The 19,500-nt window shown below is 41.7% G+C and overlaps 1 protein-coding gene and 1 pseudogene across 8 annotated transcripts in view; both read left to right on the top strand.

The window, feature by feature from the left end:
• Positions 1–12,556, top strand: part of METTL8 (methyltransferase 8, methylcytidine) — a 125,229-nt gene extending 112,673 nt beyond the window's left edge. For 3 of the 7 annotated variants that reach the window (XM_053598080.1, XM_053598077.1, XM_053598081.1), the window contains 3 exons: positions 3,601–3,707; positions 3,848–3,913; positions 7,747–8,402. In XM_053598080.1, the coding sequence (XP_053454055.1) occupies positions 3,601–3,707; positions 3,848–3,913; positions 7,747–7,958 (385 nt within the window). In that variant the 3' untranslated portion in view covers positions 7,959–8,402. Of the gene's footprint in view, positions 1–3,600; positions 3,708–3,847; positions 3,914–5,230; positions 6,539–7,746; positions 8,403–12,446 lie in introns of those variants that run through there. The other 4 variants (XM_053598078.1, XM_053598076.1, XR_008381308.1 and 1 more) reach the window with 3 other exon arrangements.
• A 5,363-nt stretch (positions 12,557–17,919) lies between these two features.
• On the top strand, positions 17,920–19,304 carry LOC128590684 (serine/arginine-rich splicing factor 3-like; annotated as a pseudogene). The gene has a single exon (XR_008381309.1). The product of XR_008381309.1 is annotated as a serine/arginine-rich splicing factor 3-like (transcript).
• Positions 19,305–19,500: the final 196 nt, after the last annotated feature.

Raw genomic sequence — 19,500 nt, 5'->3', positions numbered from 1 at the left:
AGGCTGCTCCCCCATGATGTTCTGAGGAACTAAGTCTGGAACTGCATTATGAACCAAGATGAGGTGATCAAGAAAAGTAGCTGCCACTCCCTGCCTTTATCTACAACCTCAGACATTAAAGGATAGTTGGGAGGAAAGGTTTTGCAGGAGGAGGTGGCTACATTTTAAAGTATTTGGTTCTTTGTTTCTCTGCATTTTAGTTCCATGCTTGTTTTACTAATAATTACAGAAAGAGAGTTTGCTCTGTACATAAAACATTTATCCTGGAAGTAAATATTTTAAGGTTTAGATACAGTTTTCTTTTATTGCGAAAGCCTCCGGATAAAAGCACAGTGTAACAATACCTGTAATAAAGTAAACAAAAATACTTTTCTTTTTCCCTTTCATGTACTGGTGTTCCAGTTTCTTAAAAGAGCTATTTACTTAATCATGCCACCTCTTGTGTCATATTTCTCTTGTTTCATAGTTGTCTCACTGTTTGCATATGTCAGAACATGACATAATCTGACTTTCACCCCACTATTCCACTGAACACTTTTTGGTGTTGTTGTTTGAGACAGAGTCTCATTCTGTCATTCTGGGTAGAATGCCGTACTGCCATCATAGTTCACAGCAAACTCACACTCTTGGGCTCACGTGATCTTGTTGCCTCAGCCTCCTGAGGACAGGAATGCCTGTCCAAGGCACCTGCCAAGAAGCCCTGGCTAGTTGTTTTCTATTTTTAGTAAAGAGGGGATCTTGCTTTTGCTCAGGCTGGTCTTAAACTCCTGAGCACAAGTGATCCACCTGCTTTGGCCTCTCAGAGTGCTAGGATTATAGGCATGAGCCACTATGCCTGTCTTGAACAATGTTTTAATTGAAAGAATTTACATATTCCCCATTTTTTCAAATAAGAAGGCCTCAGCAACTTTGGATACCCCGGTACCTTGGATGAAGCAGAGATGTCATGGACTTAGCACACAACCTACCATTTACTATTCCCTGCTGATGGCAGACATTGAATTGATTTTGTACTCTTGTTTGACATTCCTGTTGAGCTCTGTGAATCCTTTTCTTTTCTTTTTTCTTTTTCTTTTGAGACAGAGCCTCAAGCTGTTGCCCTGGGTAGAGTGCTGTGACATCACAGCTCACAGCAACCTCCAACTCCTGGGCTTAAGCGATTGATTCTCTTGCCTCAGCCTCCCAAGTAGGGAGGACTACAGGCACCCGCCACAGCACCTGCTATTTTTTGGTTGGAGTTGTCATTGTTGTTTGGCAGGCCCAGGCTGGATTCAAACCCGCCAGCTCTGGTGTATGTGGCTGGGGCCTTAGCCACTTGAGCTACAGGTGCCCAGCCTCTTTTTTTTTTTTTTTTTTTGATACTGAGTCTCACTTTGTTGCCCTGGGTAGAGTGCCGTGGTATGACATCATAGCTCACAGCAACCTCCAACTCCTGGGCTTAAATGAGTCTCTTGCCTCAGCCTCCCAAGTAGCTGGGACTACAGGCACCCGCCACAACACCTGGCTATTTTTTTTTAGAGACAAGGTCTCACTCTGGGTCAGGTTAATCTTAAACCTGTGAGCTCAGGCAATCCACCTACCTTGTCGTCCCAAGTGCTGGGATGATAGGCGTGAGCCACTATGCCGGGCCTGAATCCTTTTCAATATAGCTCTGTAGGCAGCTAATTGATCTCTCAGCAATGATACAAGATTTGAAGTCTTTGGCTCCGTACCTGTAGCTCAGCGGCCATGGCACCAGCCACATACACCAAAGCTGGCGGGTTTGAATCCAGCCCAGGTCTGCCAAACAACGACGACTGCAACAAAAAATAGCCAGGCACTGTGGTGGGCACCCGTAGTCCCAGCTACTTGGGAGGCTGAGGCAAGAGAATCGCTTAAGCCCAAGAGTTCGAGGTTGCTGTGAGCTGTGATATCATGGCACTCTATTCAGGGCAACAGCTTGAGACTTTGTCTCAAAAAAACAAAAACAAAAAAAGGATTTGAAATCTTTGCCATTCCTGGCCCATAATCACACACAAGGCCATGAGCACATGATTAACTGACGAAATCAAGAGCAGTTACAAGGGCTCATATTTGATTGGAAGCTAGGTAAGTAGAATAAATAGTAAAGGGAAGAGAGCAAAGGCTTCTCCTGAGCTGGGGCTTAGAGAATGAGTAAAGTTTAAATAAGCAGAGTAAGGAGAAAATTCTTTGAGGGAAAATCATAGGAGCAAAAGTATAGGCTGCTCAGAGCCAACTATGGAATAGTTAGATGAGGAGAGATGCTGCAGGTTGGAAAGCTGTTGGAAAGATGAACTGGGGTCAGTAGTAGATCTTAAGAATTCAACTAAGAAATTAAAGTTTTACCCTGTGGGCTCAGTGCCCATAGTTCAGCGGTTAGGGCCAGCCACGTACATCAGGGCTGGCCAGTTCAAACCTGGCCCCGGCCTGCTAAACAACATTGACAATTGCAACAAAAAAATTGCCGGGCAGTGTGGTGGGTGCCTGTAGTCTCAGCTACTTGGGAAGCTGAGATAAGAGAATTACTTAAGCCCAAGAGTTTGACGTTGCTGTGAGCTGTGCTGCTACAGCACTCTACCGAGGGCGACAAAGTAAGACTCTGTCTCAAACAATAAATAAATAAAAATAAAGTTTTATCCTGTGGATTAAAATCATGAGTTTTAAGCAAGAGGGTGACGTGACAAAACCATCATTGTAAGCAGAGTTAACTCACTGACAATATGCTAGAACAGTGGTTCTCAACCTTCCTAATGCCACAGTGTATTTTTATTGTTAAAAAGGGCTCGCGAGCCACAGGTCGAGAACAGCTATAAAAAATTGACAGAATAATAATAAAGCATGTTAGGAAATGGATTTGTTTCTACGCTTAAGGAGAAAGAGGAAAAGGAGAATGATCTAGTTTTGGAGGGAAGGACATTCCCTGTTTATTTATATACAAATTGGGATGGCTCTGGCTTACATTTTACCTTGCAGAGAAAATGAAGCACACTCATTTTGTTTGTCTACCTCAGAACTTTCTTAATTGCTGTAAATAGCAGGAAACATCTGTGGTTCAGTTTTGCATTTTACATTAAGCTCTGTGAAGTTACCACCCTGGTCACTGGGCTGATTTCTTTTCTCTAAGCCTCTTGTATCTGGTCATTTAACAAGTTGGTATTCTTTTATTTCCTGTTTACAAAATATTTTTGGTTTTGTTGCCCTTATGTCTGTGGTTTAGATCTCTTTGCCCTTGCTGAGCATTTTTTGTCTTCAAAAAAGTTAAATCTGGCTCAGCACCTGTGGCTTAAGCAGTGAAGGTGCCAGCCACATACACCTGAGCTGGCGGGTTTGAATCTAACCTGGGCCTGCCAAACAATGATGGCTGCAACAAAAAATAGCCGGCGTTGTGGCAGGCGCCTGTAGTCCCAGCTAGTTGGGAGGTGGAAGCAGGAGAATTGCTTGAGCCCAGAAGTTGGAGGTTGCTGTGAGCTGTGATGCCAAGGCACTCTACCCAGGGCGACTGCTTGAGGCTCTGTCTCAAAAAAAAAGAAAGAAAGAAAGTTAAATCTGGTAGATAAAACAAGATTTCTACAAATAGGGTATCTCACTTTGTTTTCAAAGGATGCAGGGTGTTGTAAACCGACTGTCCAAATTACTGAAACCTGGAGGAATGCTGTTATTTCGGGACTATGGAAGATATGATAAGACTCAGCTTCGTTTTAAAAAAGGTAATAATATATTTAGTTTGGGGTGATTTTCACATATTTGAAAGAATGCTTTGTTCCTATTTCATGTCAAGTTATTTTGTTGGTGGTTTTAGTTTTTGTTTTAAAGAATACTAAGTTTCTCTTTATACAATTTTCTTTAGGACATTGTTTATCTGAAAATTTTTACGTTCGAGGAGATGGTACCAGAGCATATTTCTTCACAAAAGGTACGCTAATCTACAAAAGGAAATAGTTAGCTATGAATACTCTCATTGGTTATAGTTCAAAAGCTCTAATAGTTGATTAAACACTGGATATCTTCATACTTTTGTGCCTATAACTAACTATTCTGCATAACTGCTGAAAATGGCCTTTTTGCCTTTTAATGTTTTTCCAGTTAAAACTGTTTTTTCTTCTTTTGTTAGAAAGAGTCTCACTCAGTTACCCTAGGCTAGAATGCTGTGGAGTCAGGCTGGCTCCCATTAACCTCAAACTCCTGGGTTTAGATGATCCTCCTGCCTCAGCCTCTTGAGTAGCTGGGGCTACAGACACCTGCCAGGACACCTGGCTCGGTGTTTCTAATTTTAGCAGAGAGTCTCGCTCTTGCTCAGGGTTGTCTAAAACTCCTGACCTCAAGCGATCCTCCCACCTCGCCTCACAGGGTACTAGGATTACGGGCGTGAGCCACTGTGCCCAGCTAGTTAAAACTGCTTTCAAGAGTCACTGTTGGGCGGCACCTGTGGCTCAAGGAGTAGGGTGCCGGTCCCATATGCCGGAAGTGGCGGGTTCAAACCCAGCCCCAGCCAAAAACCAAAAATCAAAAAAAAAAAAAAGAGTCACTGTTTCACCCTCATATGCAAATGAAGGTGTAGTTTGTTCCGTTTTGGAAATACTGTTGCCCAGATATGAAAAATATTGATGAGATGCCACACTTTATTTCATAAGTCTATGGAAAATTACTTTACCCCCTATCAATTTCTCATTTTAAAGAAGCATTTCTGACATTATCAAATGAATCCTGAATTTAAGGATTTCCCCCAAATTTATGTGAGTGCTTTTATAATCTACCATTTTGGGTCTCTGTAAACCAACAGGAACTCAGAAACAGAGCACCTTTCAAAATATTGAGAGCTGCAACCAGTAGATGTGTACATCTGTTTATGCCTGGTGCATTAGCATGTTTACACCAGGTGTATTTTTGTGAAGTAGAAGAAACCCACTTGGTTTCACAGGTTTCCTTCACAAATTGTACCAGAGATTATTTCTTGGTATAAATGAAATTCCTTTATTCTTCCCTCATTCTTTTTTGGAGCTGATCTCTCTCTTTGGAACTACTACTTCTATTGCTTCCACCAATATATGATGTGTTGGTTGTGATTGGGCATCATCCTTCCCTGCTATTTGGACCATGATTTTTAAATTTTGTATAAATGAAGTTCATTTATACCAAGATCATCAGTCATTCTATCAATGTTGCAATGTTCCTGACCTCCCTCTGTTCCCAATCACATGTCATATCTCTGACTGCCATTTTTGTCTCACAGGGGAAGTCCACGATATGTTCTGCAAGGCCGGTTTAGATGAAAAGCAAAATCTGGTTGATCGTCGCTTACAAGTTAATAGGAAAAAACAAGTGAAAATGCACCGAGTGTGGGTTCAAGGCAAATTCCAGAAACCACTGCACTGGACTCAAAATAGCTCCAAATTGGCATTTTCACTCCTTTCTCATAATTGAACTGTGTACCATGTTAAAGTGCAAAACCAGAGGACTACGTTATTCAAAAACTCCTACAAAATCTTTCATTTCCCTAAAGACAGTAACAAGAAAAGTATTCATGGGTGAGCTCTTTTGTACATTTTAATCACATGTAAGCGATTTGGTAGAGTATACCATTTTCTGTGTTTTGAAATTTTGATATGCCCAAGCTTATTTGGATTTATTACATCTAACCATTTTGCTTATTCCTTGGATTTTATGATATAATTATTCAATTAAATTGCTGGTATAAGTCAATTTTGAGAAAACATACCTCGCAAATTTTTACAAGTAGAAAAAATTATCTACTTTATTTTTACATTAGGCTTAGTAAACCAGTTCCCAAACACAGTCAGACTCTCCCCATTGTCATCTGATAGCAGAGAGGCACCACAGCTTGTTTCTAGGGAAAGCTTCAACAGTCTAGGGTCAAGATATATCATTTTTTGTTTTGTTGTTGTCTGTTTTCCCCACGGTTTTGTTGGAGTTTTGTTTGTTTTGTGTTTTCTTTTTGAGTCGGGTCTTGCTCTGTTGCCCCTGCTCATGCATAGTGCACCATAACCTCAAGTCACTATCTTCAAGTGATCCTCCTGCTTTGGCCTCCCAAAGTGCTGGACTTAGAGGCATGTTCCTCTGTACCTGGCCTTTTTTTCTTTTAAATTCAGAACATATATCTGATGTCTGAAATTTAATTTTAGTTTCTCTTTCCTTTCCTACAATTGGGGAAGTATGGCTCATTCTAACATTATTTTCAGGCTGTTCTTAAATGTACAATTTGTTGTAAATTCTCTTTAAGACAACTAACATACCTAAGAAAATTCTTGCAGCTGAAAATGTATTTGCCCCTTGCCTTAAAAAGGACACGAGTTGGGGGCAGTGCCTGTGGCTCAAGGAGTAGGGCACCGGTCCCATATGCCGGAGGTGGCGGGTTCAAACCCAGCCCCGGCCACAAACCAAAAAAAAAAAGGACACGAGTTGGCTTACACATTGCACCTTGTAAAAAGAGAGTTTTTAAGACTGGTCTCTCATTCATTACACAATACTTATTGAGTACTTACATTGTACATGGAATAAAACAATCGATAAAGAATTAACCCTGTCGAGGGCGGTGCTTGTGGCTCAGTTGGTAAGGCGCCAGCCCCATATACTGAGGGTGGTGGGTTCAAACCCAGCCCCGGCCGAACTGCAACCAAAAAATAGCTGGGCGTTGTGGCGGGCGCCTGTAGTCCCAGCTACTCGGGAGGCTGAGGCAAGAGAATCGCTTAAGCCCAGGAGTTGGAGGTTGCTGTGAGCTGTGTGAGGCCACGGCACTCTACCAAGGGCCATAAAAGTGAGACTCTGTCTCTACAAAAAAAAAGAATTAACCCTGTCGGGCAGCGCCTGTGGCTCAGTGAGTAGGGCGCCGGCCCCATATGCCAAGGGTGGCGGGTTCAAACCCAGCCCCCGCCAAACCGCAACAAAAAAATAGCCGGGCATTGTGGCGGGCGCCTGTAGTCCCAGCTGCTCGGGAGTCTGAGGCAAGAGAATCGCGTGAGCCCGAGTTAGAGGTTGCTGTGAGCCGTGTGACGCCACGGCACTCTACCCAAGGGTGGTACAGTGAGACTCTGTCTCTACCAAAAAAAAGAATTAACCCTGTCTACAGGGAGCATAGGATCTAAATAGGAAAACAAAATGTGCATATCCCAAACCTCTAAGTCAGGGGTCCTCAAACTGCAGCCCGCGGGCCACATGAGGCGGTGTGATTATATTCGTTCCCGTTTTGTTTTTTTTTACTTCAAAATAAGATATGTGCAGTGTGCATAGGAATTTGTTTATAGTTTTGTTTTTTTTTTTTTAAACTATAGTCCGGCCCTCCAATGGTCTGAGGGACAGTGAATTGGCCCCCTGTTTAAAAAGTTTGAGGACACCTGCTCTAAGTCATAATCTAAGATAAGATACAATCAGGTATTCAAACAGAGAACGTACCAGCTAGTGGACTTGATTATGAACAACAGAAACCTGAAAAAAAATCAATAATCTCTTGAAAGAACCACCATTAGAATAATTCAGTCCACCTGTAGTCCCAGCTACTCGGGAGGCTGAGGCAAGAGAATCGCTTAAGCCAAGGAGTTGGAGGTTGCTGTGAGCTGTGTGATGCCATGGCACTCTACCAAGGGCCATAAAGTGAGACTCTGTCTCTACAAAAAAAAAAAAAAAAAGAATAATTCAGTCCAATTATTTTTTTCTTTTTGAATTCACCTAAAATTAAATTTTCTGGAAGAATATAATCAGTCCACCTTGGGTCATGGATTCATCTCTTCATAGGCTGGGGGCAGGGCAGCCTAATTGATGGTGTCACCAAAATGTATGGAATAGAAAACGTTCTTCAAAGGAAAATCAAGACATTACTATCAAAAATAGCAGGTAAGGATGATGCCCAATCACAACCAACACATCATAAAGTGGTGGAAGCGATAGGAATAGTAGATCCAAAGAGAGAGATCAGCTGTGAAAAGATCAGCTGTGAACAAGAATGAGGGAATAATCAGGCTTCTTGCTGGGGGAGGGAGGACCTGGGGCTAGCCCTGGGACACACCTTTTTCAGAAGACAGTGAGAGAAGACAAGTCTTTTGGTGTGTAACATTAAGGATGAAGAAAAGTGGAGAAAAGATAGAGGAAGGGTCAGCTTGTGGACAGCCTGGAGTAGCAGGTATCTTGACTTACTGCCTCTGAACTGAACAATCTGTGCTCAATTTGTTTCTGTTTTCTCCTAGCCAGGATGTATTACAATTGTGTTTAGATAGATCGATAAAGGAGTTGTCCATAGAATGGAGTGAAGTCAGATATCAGTGGCCAGGAAGACTACGTGAAAGTTTTTGCACAAACTTGCCTTGGTAGCAAGTCCTCAGAAGTAAAATTATCAAGGTTTCTGTTTAAACATGCATAAGTCAGTAAATGTAAAAGTTAAAATTTGCCTGAGACTCAACTCAGTTGTATTTCATAACTAAAAAATACATTTAAAAGCCAGACTAGTAAAGAAAGTATTACATACAACCAGGGCAGTTTTGATAAGTTAATGTTGCTATGGGAACCCCAGCAGATCTCTTTGTGTCTCAATTTAAAAATCATGGCCCAAGGTGGTTTTAAAAACAACAGAAGGTAAAATTATTCTCACATTCTCACACATGTAAATTGTACTGTCTCTCTCAGTTCTAAATAGCAGATTCAAACCAGCCTCTTGACTAGCACAGTAAAATTCAGCTTCGTGTCTTTCTATAATATATTACAGCATGTGAGTTAACCTTTAGAAGCTTCAAAAATACATTAACCAAATTTGGACTGTGAGACACAAACTGGTCTCTTTTGGGCTCTGTCCAGCACAGCCCTCCCATTCCACATGGCCACGCACCAGGACCATCTCCACCAGTCTCTTCTGCTGGTCTGGTCACTTTGCTCTCTTAGCCTACCTGAATTAACCTTTCAAGGGTTTGCTGCTGGACAAAAATGTAGATTTTGGCAGAGAAAGAAAATAGAAAGACCTATTTGTACTTTTGCCTGTAGGTGTTAAGAAATCACACAGTGTGGCAAACATATCTGCTTGGGTATTAGTTTAAAATATTTGATAACTGCTTGAAATTCTAGTTTTTTTCCCTCACACCCATAAAGCTAGAACCAGTTGGTTAAGCAGAGTTTGATATTTAAAAATTCATCTTCTGAGAGAGGTAAATTTCATAAGGATCATTTTCTTTCTAACAGAAAAAAGTATATTCCTTTATCTTTTTACAATATAGAAACATGAAACATGTGAAAAATGCACTCCATTTCTGAAAATTTACTTTTGAGCATTAAATGTAAAAATTCTCACATGAATAACTGTTTCAGAAGGTTGTGGGAAAGTCAAGATGACAGTTTCTATTATTGTTTTACATTCAGTGTGATACATTTGTCTGTATTGAAGCACTCATTAAACACTGACTTCTGATAAGAGGATACCCAGAAAAAGTAAGGTCTAAGAGAACAGAGGTCTTCTCAAGGAGACCTCTTGAGAGGTCCTGCGAGGTGCAGGACCGCCTCATGATGACTCAGCTCTTAGGAATTTGTAAAAACTTAACTTCCTGAGACCTGGAAACTAATGCTTGCTTCCACTTTTATAAAAGCCCACGGTTCTGTGAAAGCCAGACCCTGCTTCTCCAGCTTGATTCAAACTAACCAATGAGAAAGGTACCCGTGGGCTGGAACTTTTGGACTGGAGATAAAAAGGAGAAGACTGAGCCAGTGGGGGAGCGTGGCCATTTTGAATTCTTCTGTGCCTTCACTCCCCTGGATGAAATAAAGCTCTTTAAACGCAGTTTTGGGGTGTTTGCTCTCTCCATTGGGCCTTGTCTTTCTGTAACACTGAGAACTTGTTTGCTTTGCCTGTCTCCATTCCATATTGTGAACACATCCTGGTTTCAACCAAGTCGTGGCTTTACTTCGTACCTGAAAATTCACCCATATGCAAATCGCTGACCTCTGAGGGCAAAACCTAAAGCCATCAGAAACCCTCTGGATTGTTAAACTTCTAACAAGTTAAATTCTTCCCCTAAAACTCTAACGCTATACTCCTGCAGTTTTCCAACTCCTCAAAGTTCTGAAGCCTGGATACAACATGCATTGTTACTCTAACTGGGTTGGATGTTTATTATGCTTCTCACAAGTGCAGATAACTTCACATTTGCATCGCTAATAGACCTCTTTCAAAGCCTCTGCTCCTACTAACTGCCTCTGTTAGTCATCAGTAGACTACGTATTGGCGTGGGGATTTTACCCACTTATGAAAGTGCCTTGTAAATTCTAGAGCATTCAACATAAGTGAGGTATTGTTACTGACGACAGTGTTTACAGTCTACAGGGCAGCACACAGTACTCCAGCCACAGACACTTTTTCACTGGTTTTATGAGACATTCTGAGAAAGACAGCATCATACCATGGGAAGTATTGCCTCGGAGTCAGACAGGAAGCATGGGTCCTACTTTGTAGCTACTCGCTCTGAGTGCTAAGTCTTGTATGTATCATATAGGTTACTTCATTTACTCCTCAAACTCCTATTCGTTTTTATGCTGAACACTTAGCCGATGAGACTAGGACTCTGAGTCCTTGGTAACTTGCCCAAGGACATCACAGCTACTAAGTGGCAGGGCCAGAATTTGGACCTAGAACTGATCTTAAAACCTCTACTCTACTAACTGCATGTTTTAATTGATAAGCTCAAGTGCTGCTGGGAAAGGTACTAGAGAAGAAAGAGAACTCCCTGGATCAAGTGGAAACTACAGCAGGGGGATCAGACGACCTTCAAGGTTATGGCTCATTCTAGATCCATTCTGTGAAATAAATAAGTTCCACTTGTCCACAGTTATAAATTGGAAAGGAAGAGAAGGAAAGGAACGGAGAGGAATGACAAAGCAAAAAGCTTTCAATCAGTTCTTTGCAGCATTCTGCCTTTGCCTGGTTCTGCTTTGCCCCACCCCCTCCAGGCTTCGCCTTCCACTTGGCGTCCCTCCAGCCAGAGCCTCCTCACTTGCATGCTCCTTTCTGAAAAAAAAATTCTGTACTGCAAGGGTGGGGGTGGGGACAAAGCCCTGAAAATGTCTTCAAAAGGATTCAGTTCTAACATAATCTAAAATACTGTATGTGAAATCAGGAGGTGTCAATAATATGAGTGAAAACGTCTCTATTTAAAATTTTGTGTGTACATTAATGTCACATCAATACCAATTCAAGCATGAAATGGTGAGCATTTCTTGGAATATGGTTTGGGATTTGATCGGCACAAAGGTACCTGGCGTTCGTGTAGTTATAAATAGAAGTAAAATAACAGTTGGATCTTCATTTGCAATGAGTCTATATTGTGGCCTCAGAGCTACAGAGGAGAGTGGATGCCAAAATCTGTCTTTCATTAACATATGCCTTAAATGACAGGGAAGAGGTGTTGAAGACAAAATTACTTTTTCCTTTGAGTATGAATCAGCAACATGCAGTAACAAGCAAGTAATAATAGTTCTGCATGTGAGTTCCTACAGAGGGTAAGAAAAATAGCATCATATTCAAAAAGCAAGTGCACCTGCAGGAGGGGCCCAGAGGGCCACTGTGCACAGCTTTCTTGAGCATCATCTCAGAACACAATGAGCCAAGTCTGGAAGTCAGGTTGGCATGAGATGGATGGAGCCCATCAAAACCCCCAGATAGTCAAAGAGCCCACTGTCACCTGCCCTTGAGCTTGTCAGAGGTTAACTACCAGGCACCACTACTTTGCCCAAAGTTTAAAACAACAACTTTTGATTCTACAGTGCCTGTGGTTTCACAACCACTTAACCTTTAGTAAGGAACAGCTAGAGGCAGCTGAATGAATAAATACACATTAACCTTACATAAAGAGGAAAAAAAATCAATAAGAGTACATTGACTTCAAATAGTCACAAGTAGGGTCCAGGTAGCTGTGTCAATGGCATCCCAGTGATCTCAGTCTTTATCTTTGATTTTCTCCAGCAGGTAAACTCGGAACTAAAATGCTGCTCTATCAGATGCACCTATCACATAAAATGAGCCTTTGATTGCCTACTAAACCCCCCCAAGCATCCATCTCTCCTACTTGGGCTGATGAAGTTTAGTTCAGGAAAACTGAATTTTGTTAGGCTTTCAAACATTCTTTGGCAATTTTTTCAATCCATTGCTCCTTTTTGTAACACTTCCTAGTTCATTGCAGAAAAATTTCGTCCTCAGTTATCTTTATATTTCTTGGTTGTTTCAAGAAAAAAAAAGTTAGGGAGGGGCTGTCACCCTTTGGGCGTTTAGGGCTTTTTCACTGGGGGGGGGGGAACAACACTTCAACGGTGTGACTTCCAAAAATTAATGATGAGACCATTAGAAGGTGCAGTCCATTGCATTAGAAGATTTTTAAAGAGTCTTTTCTTTTTTCAATGCTATGTACTTAGCCCAAGCAGCACCATCTAATTGCTGCCTCATTTCTCTCACCTTCTGCCTCCAGAGAGTAACGTGGCTTCCTCCTGAGGCTATCCTGCTGAACAGAATGCTGGGGTAAAGAACGTGATAGCTCTTCATACCTCTTTGGTTGTGCCCTGCTCCCTTAGGTGAGCTGAGACAGCATCCCCCCCCAAGCAGCATTTGGAACTCATGCTGAAAATCACCTGAAAGAGAATGGCTGAAATTGCTGGCATCGCAGGCTGCATTGAAGCAAGAAAGAAATTTCTGCCTCCAGGGATAATTGCTTCTCTCATGGTTCATACTTCTTCCTTCACGGCCCTCATTTATTTTAATATTTATATTTTACTTTGACTTCCTAGAAGATATTTTTAAAGGTTTTTTAGAAATCCAAATGAAAGATGAAATTCAGGATTCAGAGAAGTATTTATTCTGTTTATCCCTTCCATGAATGTACTCTTAATCAACCAGTCTCTCTGAGTATCTCCTCATTTGCAGCTTGGTTTCCTAATAGAACACCTGGGCTCTGGAGATTAGTTAGACAAAGCCTCATTATAACTATCCTTGTTTTACTCCCATTTCTTATATGCTTTCTCTTCCTAACTCACTCTCCAGGTGCTTCTTTTTCTTGCCAAATAGTGCAAGGAAATACTTCTGCAGATCTTTTGTTTACTTTAGAAGAAAACATTGATCCAGTCTTTCCCATTCAGGAGTGCTGTTCATTTCCTGACTGGCCTTTAAAGTTTGGCTCAGTAGCATCTCAAGGACTTGTTTTCTACCCAGAGCTGGGTGCCCCACAGCTCCATGCTAGAATGAAAATTAGTTTGGCTCATTCCCTGGGGTAATAAGCTGATGTTTTCCTTATAGATTTTTCTCCCATTCCTCAGATTTTTTTTTTTTTTTTTTGAGACAGAGCCTCAAGCTGTGGCCCTGGGTTACAGTGATGTGGCATCACAGCTCACAGCAACCTCCAACTCCTGGGCTCAAGCAAGTCTTCTGCCTCCACCTCCCATGTAGCTAGGACAATAGGCACCTGCCACAACACCTGGCTATTTTTTGGTTGCAGCCATCATTGTTGTTTGGCGGGCCTGGGCTGGATTCGAACCTGCCAGATCAGGTGTATGTGGCTAGCGCCTTAGCCACTTGAGCCAGAGGTGCCGAGCCCATTCCTCAGAATTTTAATGCATAGTCATATGCCTTGGAACTTTTTAAACACTTTAAAAAAAAAATTGTTTATTTTTCACAATAAACTGAAAATACAATGGTTATTCAGAAAATGATTGATTGTTGTAACTGTCCACTCAGGTAGGAAGTGTAACTGCTTTTCCATCCATTGGTTTTCATTGGGCATGTGTTACTACCAGAAGCAACATAAATTTACATTTAAAATAAAAAAAAATTTTTTTGTTTATTTTATTTTTTTAGAGATTGGGGTTTCGCCATGTTACCCAGGCTGGTCTTAAACTCCTGAACTCAAAAGATCCTCCCACCCCAGGGTTGCACCACACTTGAAAAGACTTAAAAGACATTTTAGGAGCTGGTGGCTCATGCATATAATCCCAGTGACTGGAGAGGATCACTTGAGCCCAGGGGTTAGAAGCTGCAGTGAGCTATGATCATGCCATTATACTCAGCTTGGGCAACAGATCATGATGACTCTGTCTTTAAATAAATAAGTAAAGACATTTTAATAGGGTTGTTTCTCCTCCAGCTGTATGCAGAAGATGGTCTCTAACTCCTGCAGAAGCTGATCACCAGAGTGAGATCCTGTCTGTACCAAAAAAATAAAAAATAAAAAAGCTGAGAGCATAAGAAAGCTCTCAAAAATAAAGAATTACCTGGGCGGTGCCTGTGGCTCAGTGGTAGGGCACTGAGGGTAGCAGTTTTGAACCCAGCCCCAGCCAAGCTGCAACAAAAACATAGCCAAGTGTTAATGGAGCGTGCCTGTAGTCCCAGCAACTGGGGAGGCTGAGGCAAGAGAATCCCCTGAGCCCAGGAGTTGGAGGTTGCTGTGAGCTGTGACACCACAGCACTCTACTGAGGGTGATAAAGTGAGACTCTGTCTCTGAAAAAGAAAGGAAGAGAAAAGAAAAAATAAAGAATTACCTCTTTGCTTATCTGACAGACTACATAAGATATGCAGGGTTTACACCGACCCCAAGTTCACTGCTAATGGCCTGCCCTGATGGAGGAGGAACTGTGACTCTAAAGGAATTTGGCTTGGGCGCCCTCATTTTCTAGATTCCCAAGACTGCCATGTTAAAGAAGCTTTGGTCACTATGTATTACATAGTTGAACGTTTTCTTGTTGGCTGTAAATTTTATAAATCTATGATTTTTTTTCTCTTTGGTACACTTAACATTAAATTTTTTTTGGCAGTTTTTGGCTGGGCTGGGTTTGAACCCGCCACCTCCAGCATATGGGGCCAGTGCCCTACTCCTTTGAGCCACAGGCTCAGCCCTTAACATTAAATTTTATTATAGGGGCAGTGCCAGTGGCTCAGTCTGTAGGGCGCCGGCCCCATATACTGATGGGGGCGGGTTCAAACCCAGCCCCCGGCCAGTTAAAACAGCAGTGACAACTGCAACAATAAATAAATTTTACTCTAGTTATGCAACTGTATCTATACTACAATTTAGTTTATATAAAATTACTCTAAGTTCATCCTACTTTGGGGAATTTATTCATAATTTGTTCTGAGGTCAGTAACTTTCCAAAGACAAACTTTCTAAACCTGAAGTCTATGCTATATTAATGCATTTTTTGTTTTATCTTAAAAGATGTATGGACTGGGAAAGTTGAATGGTAAGTGATCGAAAGTAGGAAACACTGACAAAGATCTTAAGTACATCAAGGATGAGTATTGTCTTTCTTAAAGTCTTAATCTCCAGTATAAAATGGTATATATTCAGGCTGGCACACACAGAGAGAAAGCTATCGTCACAGACAAGGTCCAACTGAGGAAGCATGCCTGATAAGAGTCAAATAGAACTGACCTGCCTAGAAAGAACCAACTCACCCAGGAAGAAATAAGTACATGAATGTCCTGCCCAGGAAAGAGTGAATGTGCCAGTCCTGACCCCTCTGACACTTTAAATTTCCATCCACCTTAACCCATGTGCTGATTTCCTTCTCAGCTCACTCGCACCCAGGTAGAAACAAATGCCAATGTTGCCCACACAGAACCTGGACTGTTTCCTTTTGTTCACGTTTCAGAATAATCTTCTATTTTTGATCTTTGACCTCTCAATGCCCTGTCAATGTGGTCACAAGGAATCTAGTACCTTTGAAGCTCAGTCAGGTACAGTCACCAGTAGGAAAGACTCCCAGCAGGAGCAAGCAGCATTCTGGCCTCAGGGAAAGTAGGCAATATTCATAGGCAGGTAGCCAAATAGTGCTCTGGTGACTCAAAGAAAAATGCAAGGTCAGGAAAGATTGAGCAAGAGTAACTAATAACTGAATCTCAGAGAACTAAAATGTAAGCTCCAATGTTCCCTGCCTAAACTCAGGAAAAGAACCAAAAAAGTCCAGGTGAGGTAACTCAAACCTGTAATCTTGGCACTCTGGGTGGGCCCAGGCAGGAGGATTGCTTGAGCTTAGGAATTCCAGGCTAGCCTGGTCCAGAGTGAGACTCGCTCTGTACCAAAAAAAAAAAAAAAATTAGCTGGGCATAGTGGCGGGTGCCTGTAGTCCCAGCTACTTGGGAGGCTGAGGTTAGAGGATCACTTGAGTCCAGGAGTTTGAGGTTGCTGTGACCTAAGACAATACAGCACTTTAGGCTGGAGGAACCTAGTAAGATTCAGTTTCAAAAGAAAAGAGACACAAGCAAAGAGTCTTCTCTGAGCTTTGGAAATAGGAAGGCAACAGAGGCCATGAGCTTTTTTTGCTTACCTGAATTACAGTTATACACAAAAATCGCTTGTATTGGGGCTCAGAAAATGATACCCCAGAGTATAAGTGTTAGAGGCTACCTCAGAACCAAAGACTTTCTTTCTTTCTTTTTTTTTTCCACAGACAGGGTTTTTCTCTGTTGCCCAACCTGGAGTTGAGTGGTACAATCATAGCTCACTGTGCCTCAAACTCCTGGACTTAATGATCTCCCTGCCTTAGCCTTTGTAGTAGCTAGGACTATCTATAGAGTAGCACTACCATGCCCTGCTAATTTTTTTATTCTTAATGTTTTTATAGAAACAGAGTTTAACTGTTTTGCCCAGGCTGGTCTCTAACTCCTGGCCTCAAATGTTCCTCCTGCTGCCCAAACTTTTAGGAATACTGGTGTAAGCCACCACACCTGGCCAAAACCAAGGATTTTCTAACCTTCACTGTTTCCCCACCCCAAGCATAAGCAGGGGCTCTCTCTGGCAGTCTCCTTTTGTGACTGAGGAAACTTCTTTTTTTTTCCTTTGAGACAGAGTCTCACTATGTTGCCCTCAGTAGAGTGCAGTGATGTCATAGCTCACAGCAACCTCAAATTCTTGGTGATTACTGTGGTTGCTTAAGTGATTCTCTTGCCTTAGCCTCCCAAGTAGCTGGGATTACAGGCACCCACCACAACGCCCGGCAGACCTGGACTGGGTTCGAACCCACCAGCTCCAGTGTATGTGGCTAACACCCTAGCCACTGAGCTACAGGTGCTTAGCCAGGAAACTTCTTCCAAAAGAAATGCAATTGGCTTAAAAATCCCCTTCCCCAGGAGTTTCATCAAATAACCAGGAAAGATTCACTACTGTAAAAGAGAAAAGACTAAAGTCACCAAGCCCAGACAGACTTTTCATCTGTTTTTCTGAGGAAAGCTCCAAAAGATTACCTGGGAGAACTTATCTGCATAGTAAGACAACTTTTGTTCACTATTAAGTTCCACCCCTCACATTCCTGAAATTCGTCACCACCTCCCTGACAGCACAGAGGAACTTTGTCCTAAACCATTCAGTTTCCAAAGAGAGTCATTTGGAAACTATTGTCTGCTCTTTGGGCCCATTCAATTCTGAAAATCATTTACCACCCCTCAGAATTGCTTACATTCCTCCCATCCCTCCTTCTGTGGTGAAGGTGCTATTTAAACCTTTTCTAAGGCTGTCAACCACTGTAATCCTAGCACTCCAGGAAGCCAAGGAGGAAGGATTGCTTGAGCTCAGGAGTTCCAGACTAACTTGAGCAAGATGGAGATCTCATTTCTAAAAACAGCTGAGTGTTGTGGCAGGTGCCTGTAATTTCAGCTACTCAGGAGGCTGAGGCAAGAGAATTGCTTGAGCCCAAGAGTTTGAGGTTGCTGTGAGCTATGATGGAACAACACTCTACCGAGGTTGACCAAGTGAGACTCTGTCTCAAAAAAAAAAAAAGGCCTTTATCTGCCCTTACTTGCATCTCATATTTTATGTTTCTCGTGTTTAAGCACATCAATAAATTTGAATACCTTTTCTCCTGTTCATCTCTCTGTTGTCAGTTTATTTTCGCAGAATGACTTACTTATCCTACAGAGAAAAAGTTTAAACTTCTCAACTTCTCCACAAAAGACAATTTGTTCTTGACACTTTTTAGAAGAGTAAAAGGGGCCATTTCGTGGACGCCGGGTAAGGTGGAGCAAACAGTGGGAGTCCGACCTGAAGGGAGCGGGAAGCGGGACGGTCCATCGGAGCGTGAGGACTTGAGCCTCGCACTTCAACTCTAGATTTCGAAATGCATCGTGATTCCTGTCCGTTGGACTGTAAGGTTTATGTAAGTAATCTTGGAAACAATGGCAACAAGACTGAATTGGAACGGGCTTTTGGCTATTATGGACCACTTCCAAGCGTGTGGGTTGCTAGAAACCCTCCCGGCTTTGCTTTTGTTGAATTTGAAGATCCTGGAGACGCAGCTGATTCTGTCCGAGAGCTGGATGGAAGGACACTGTGTGAGAGTGCAACTGTCCAATGGTGAAAAAAGAGTAGAAATCGTGGCTCACCTCCCTCTTGGGGTCGTCGCCCTCGAGATGATTATCGTAGGAGGAGTCCTCCACCCCACTGCAGATCTCCAAGGAGGAGAAGATTCTCTCGCAGCCGGAGCAGGTCCCTTTCCAGAGACAGGATAAGAGAGATCACTGTCTTGGGAGAGAAATCATAAGCCCTCCCCATCCTTCTCTAGGCCTCGAAGCCGATCTAGGTCAAATGAAAGGAAATAGAAGACCAGTTTGCAAGAGAAGTGGTGTACAGGAGATAACTTCATTTGACAGGAGTATGTACAGAAATTTCAAGTTTTGTTTGAGACTTCATAAGCTTGGTGCATTTTTAAGATGTTTTAGCTGTTCAAATTTGTTTGTCTCTTGGAACAGTGACACAAAAAGTATAATTCTCTATGGTTTGAAATGGATCATATGAGGCATGTAATACCAAGAATTGTTACTTTACAGTGTTCCCTTAAGCAAAATTGAATTTGCTTTGAATTTTAGTTTTTCATAGACTGATAATAAACCTCTAAATCCTGCCCACCTAAACTGTGATTTATTTTTTTTATACATAGAAACAAAACTGGCAAATTGAATGAAGATTTACTTTTTCCCCCATGTCTGGGATATTGTATGCAACTATAGTTGAACAAGCAGTCTTTATAAAGCTGCTGTAAAACAAGCCAGCAGCTACATCATTGTTCTAAATTAGAGGTTTATGAAAAATCCAACTAGTTTTCACCCTGGGCAGAGATTGCCTACTACTATAGAATCTGATAAATTCTAAGAAAGTTTTCTTTGCTTTAGGAAAGAAAATAAGTTCCTTATGTAATAGTTATATATCAAAATACCAATGTCCTGCCAGTTTAAGGGTACATTGTAGAGCCGAACTTTGAGTTACTGTGCAAGATATTTTTTTGTATGCTGTCATTTGTAATATGTTTTATGAGAATCCTTCGGATTAAAGTTTTGGTTACAATTGTTGTTTAAAAAAAAAAAAAGAGCAAAAGCTCACCTTTAGCTGATTCTTTTGATTCCAGAGCCTTTGCAATTTCATGTTTGTTTTCCACCAGGACATATTACATATTACATGTTTTCCACTAGGACATATTACATAAGTTTGTTGACCTTTCTTTTTTTTTTTTTTTTTTTTGTAGAGACAGAGTCTCACTTTATGGCC

The sequence above is a fragment of the Nycticebus coucang genome, chromosome 7, assembly GCF_027406575.1.
Source record: "Nycticebus coucang isolate mNycCou1 chromosome 7, mNycCou1.pri, whole genome shotgun sequence".
Lineage (NCBI taxonomy): Eukaryota > Metazoa > Chordata > Mammalia > Primates > Lorisidae > Nycticebus > Nycticebus coucang.
The sequence above is the reverse complement of the archived record's forward strand: the minus strand, read 5'-3'. Positions and strand labels throughout refer to the sequence as shown.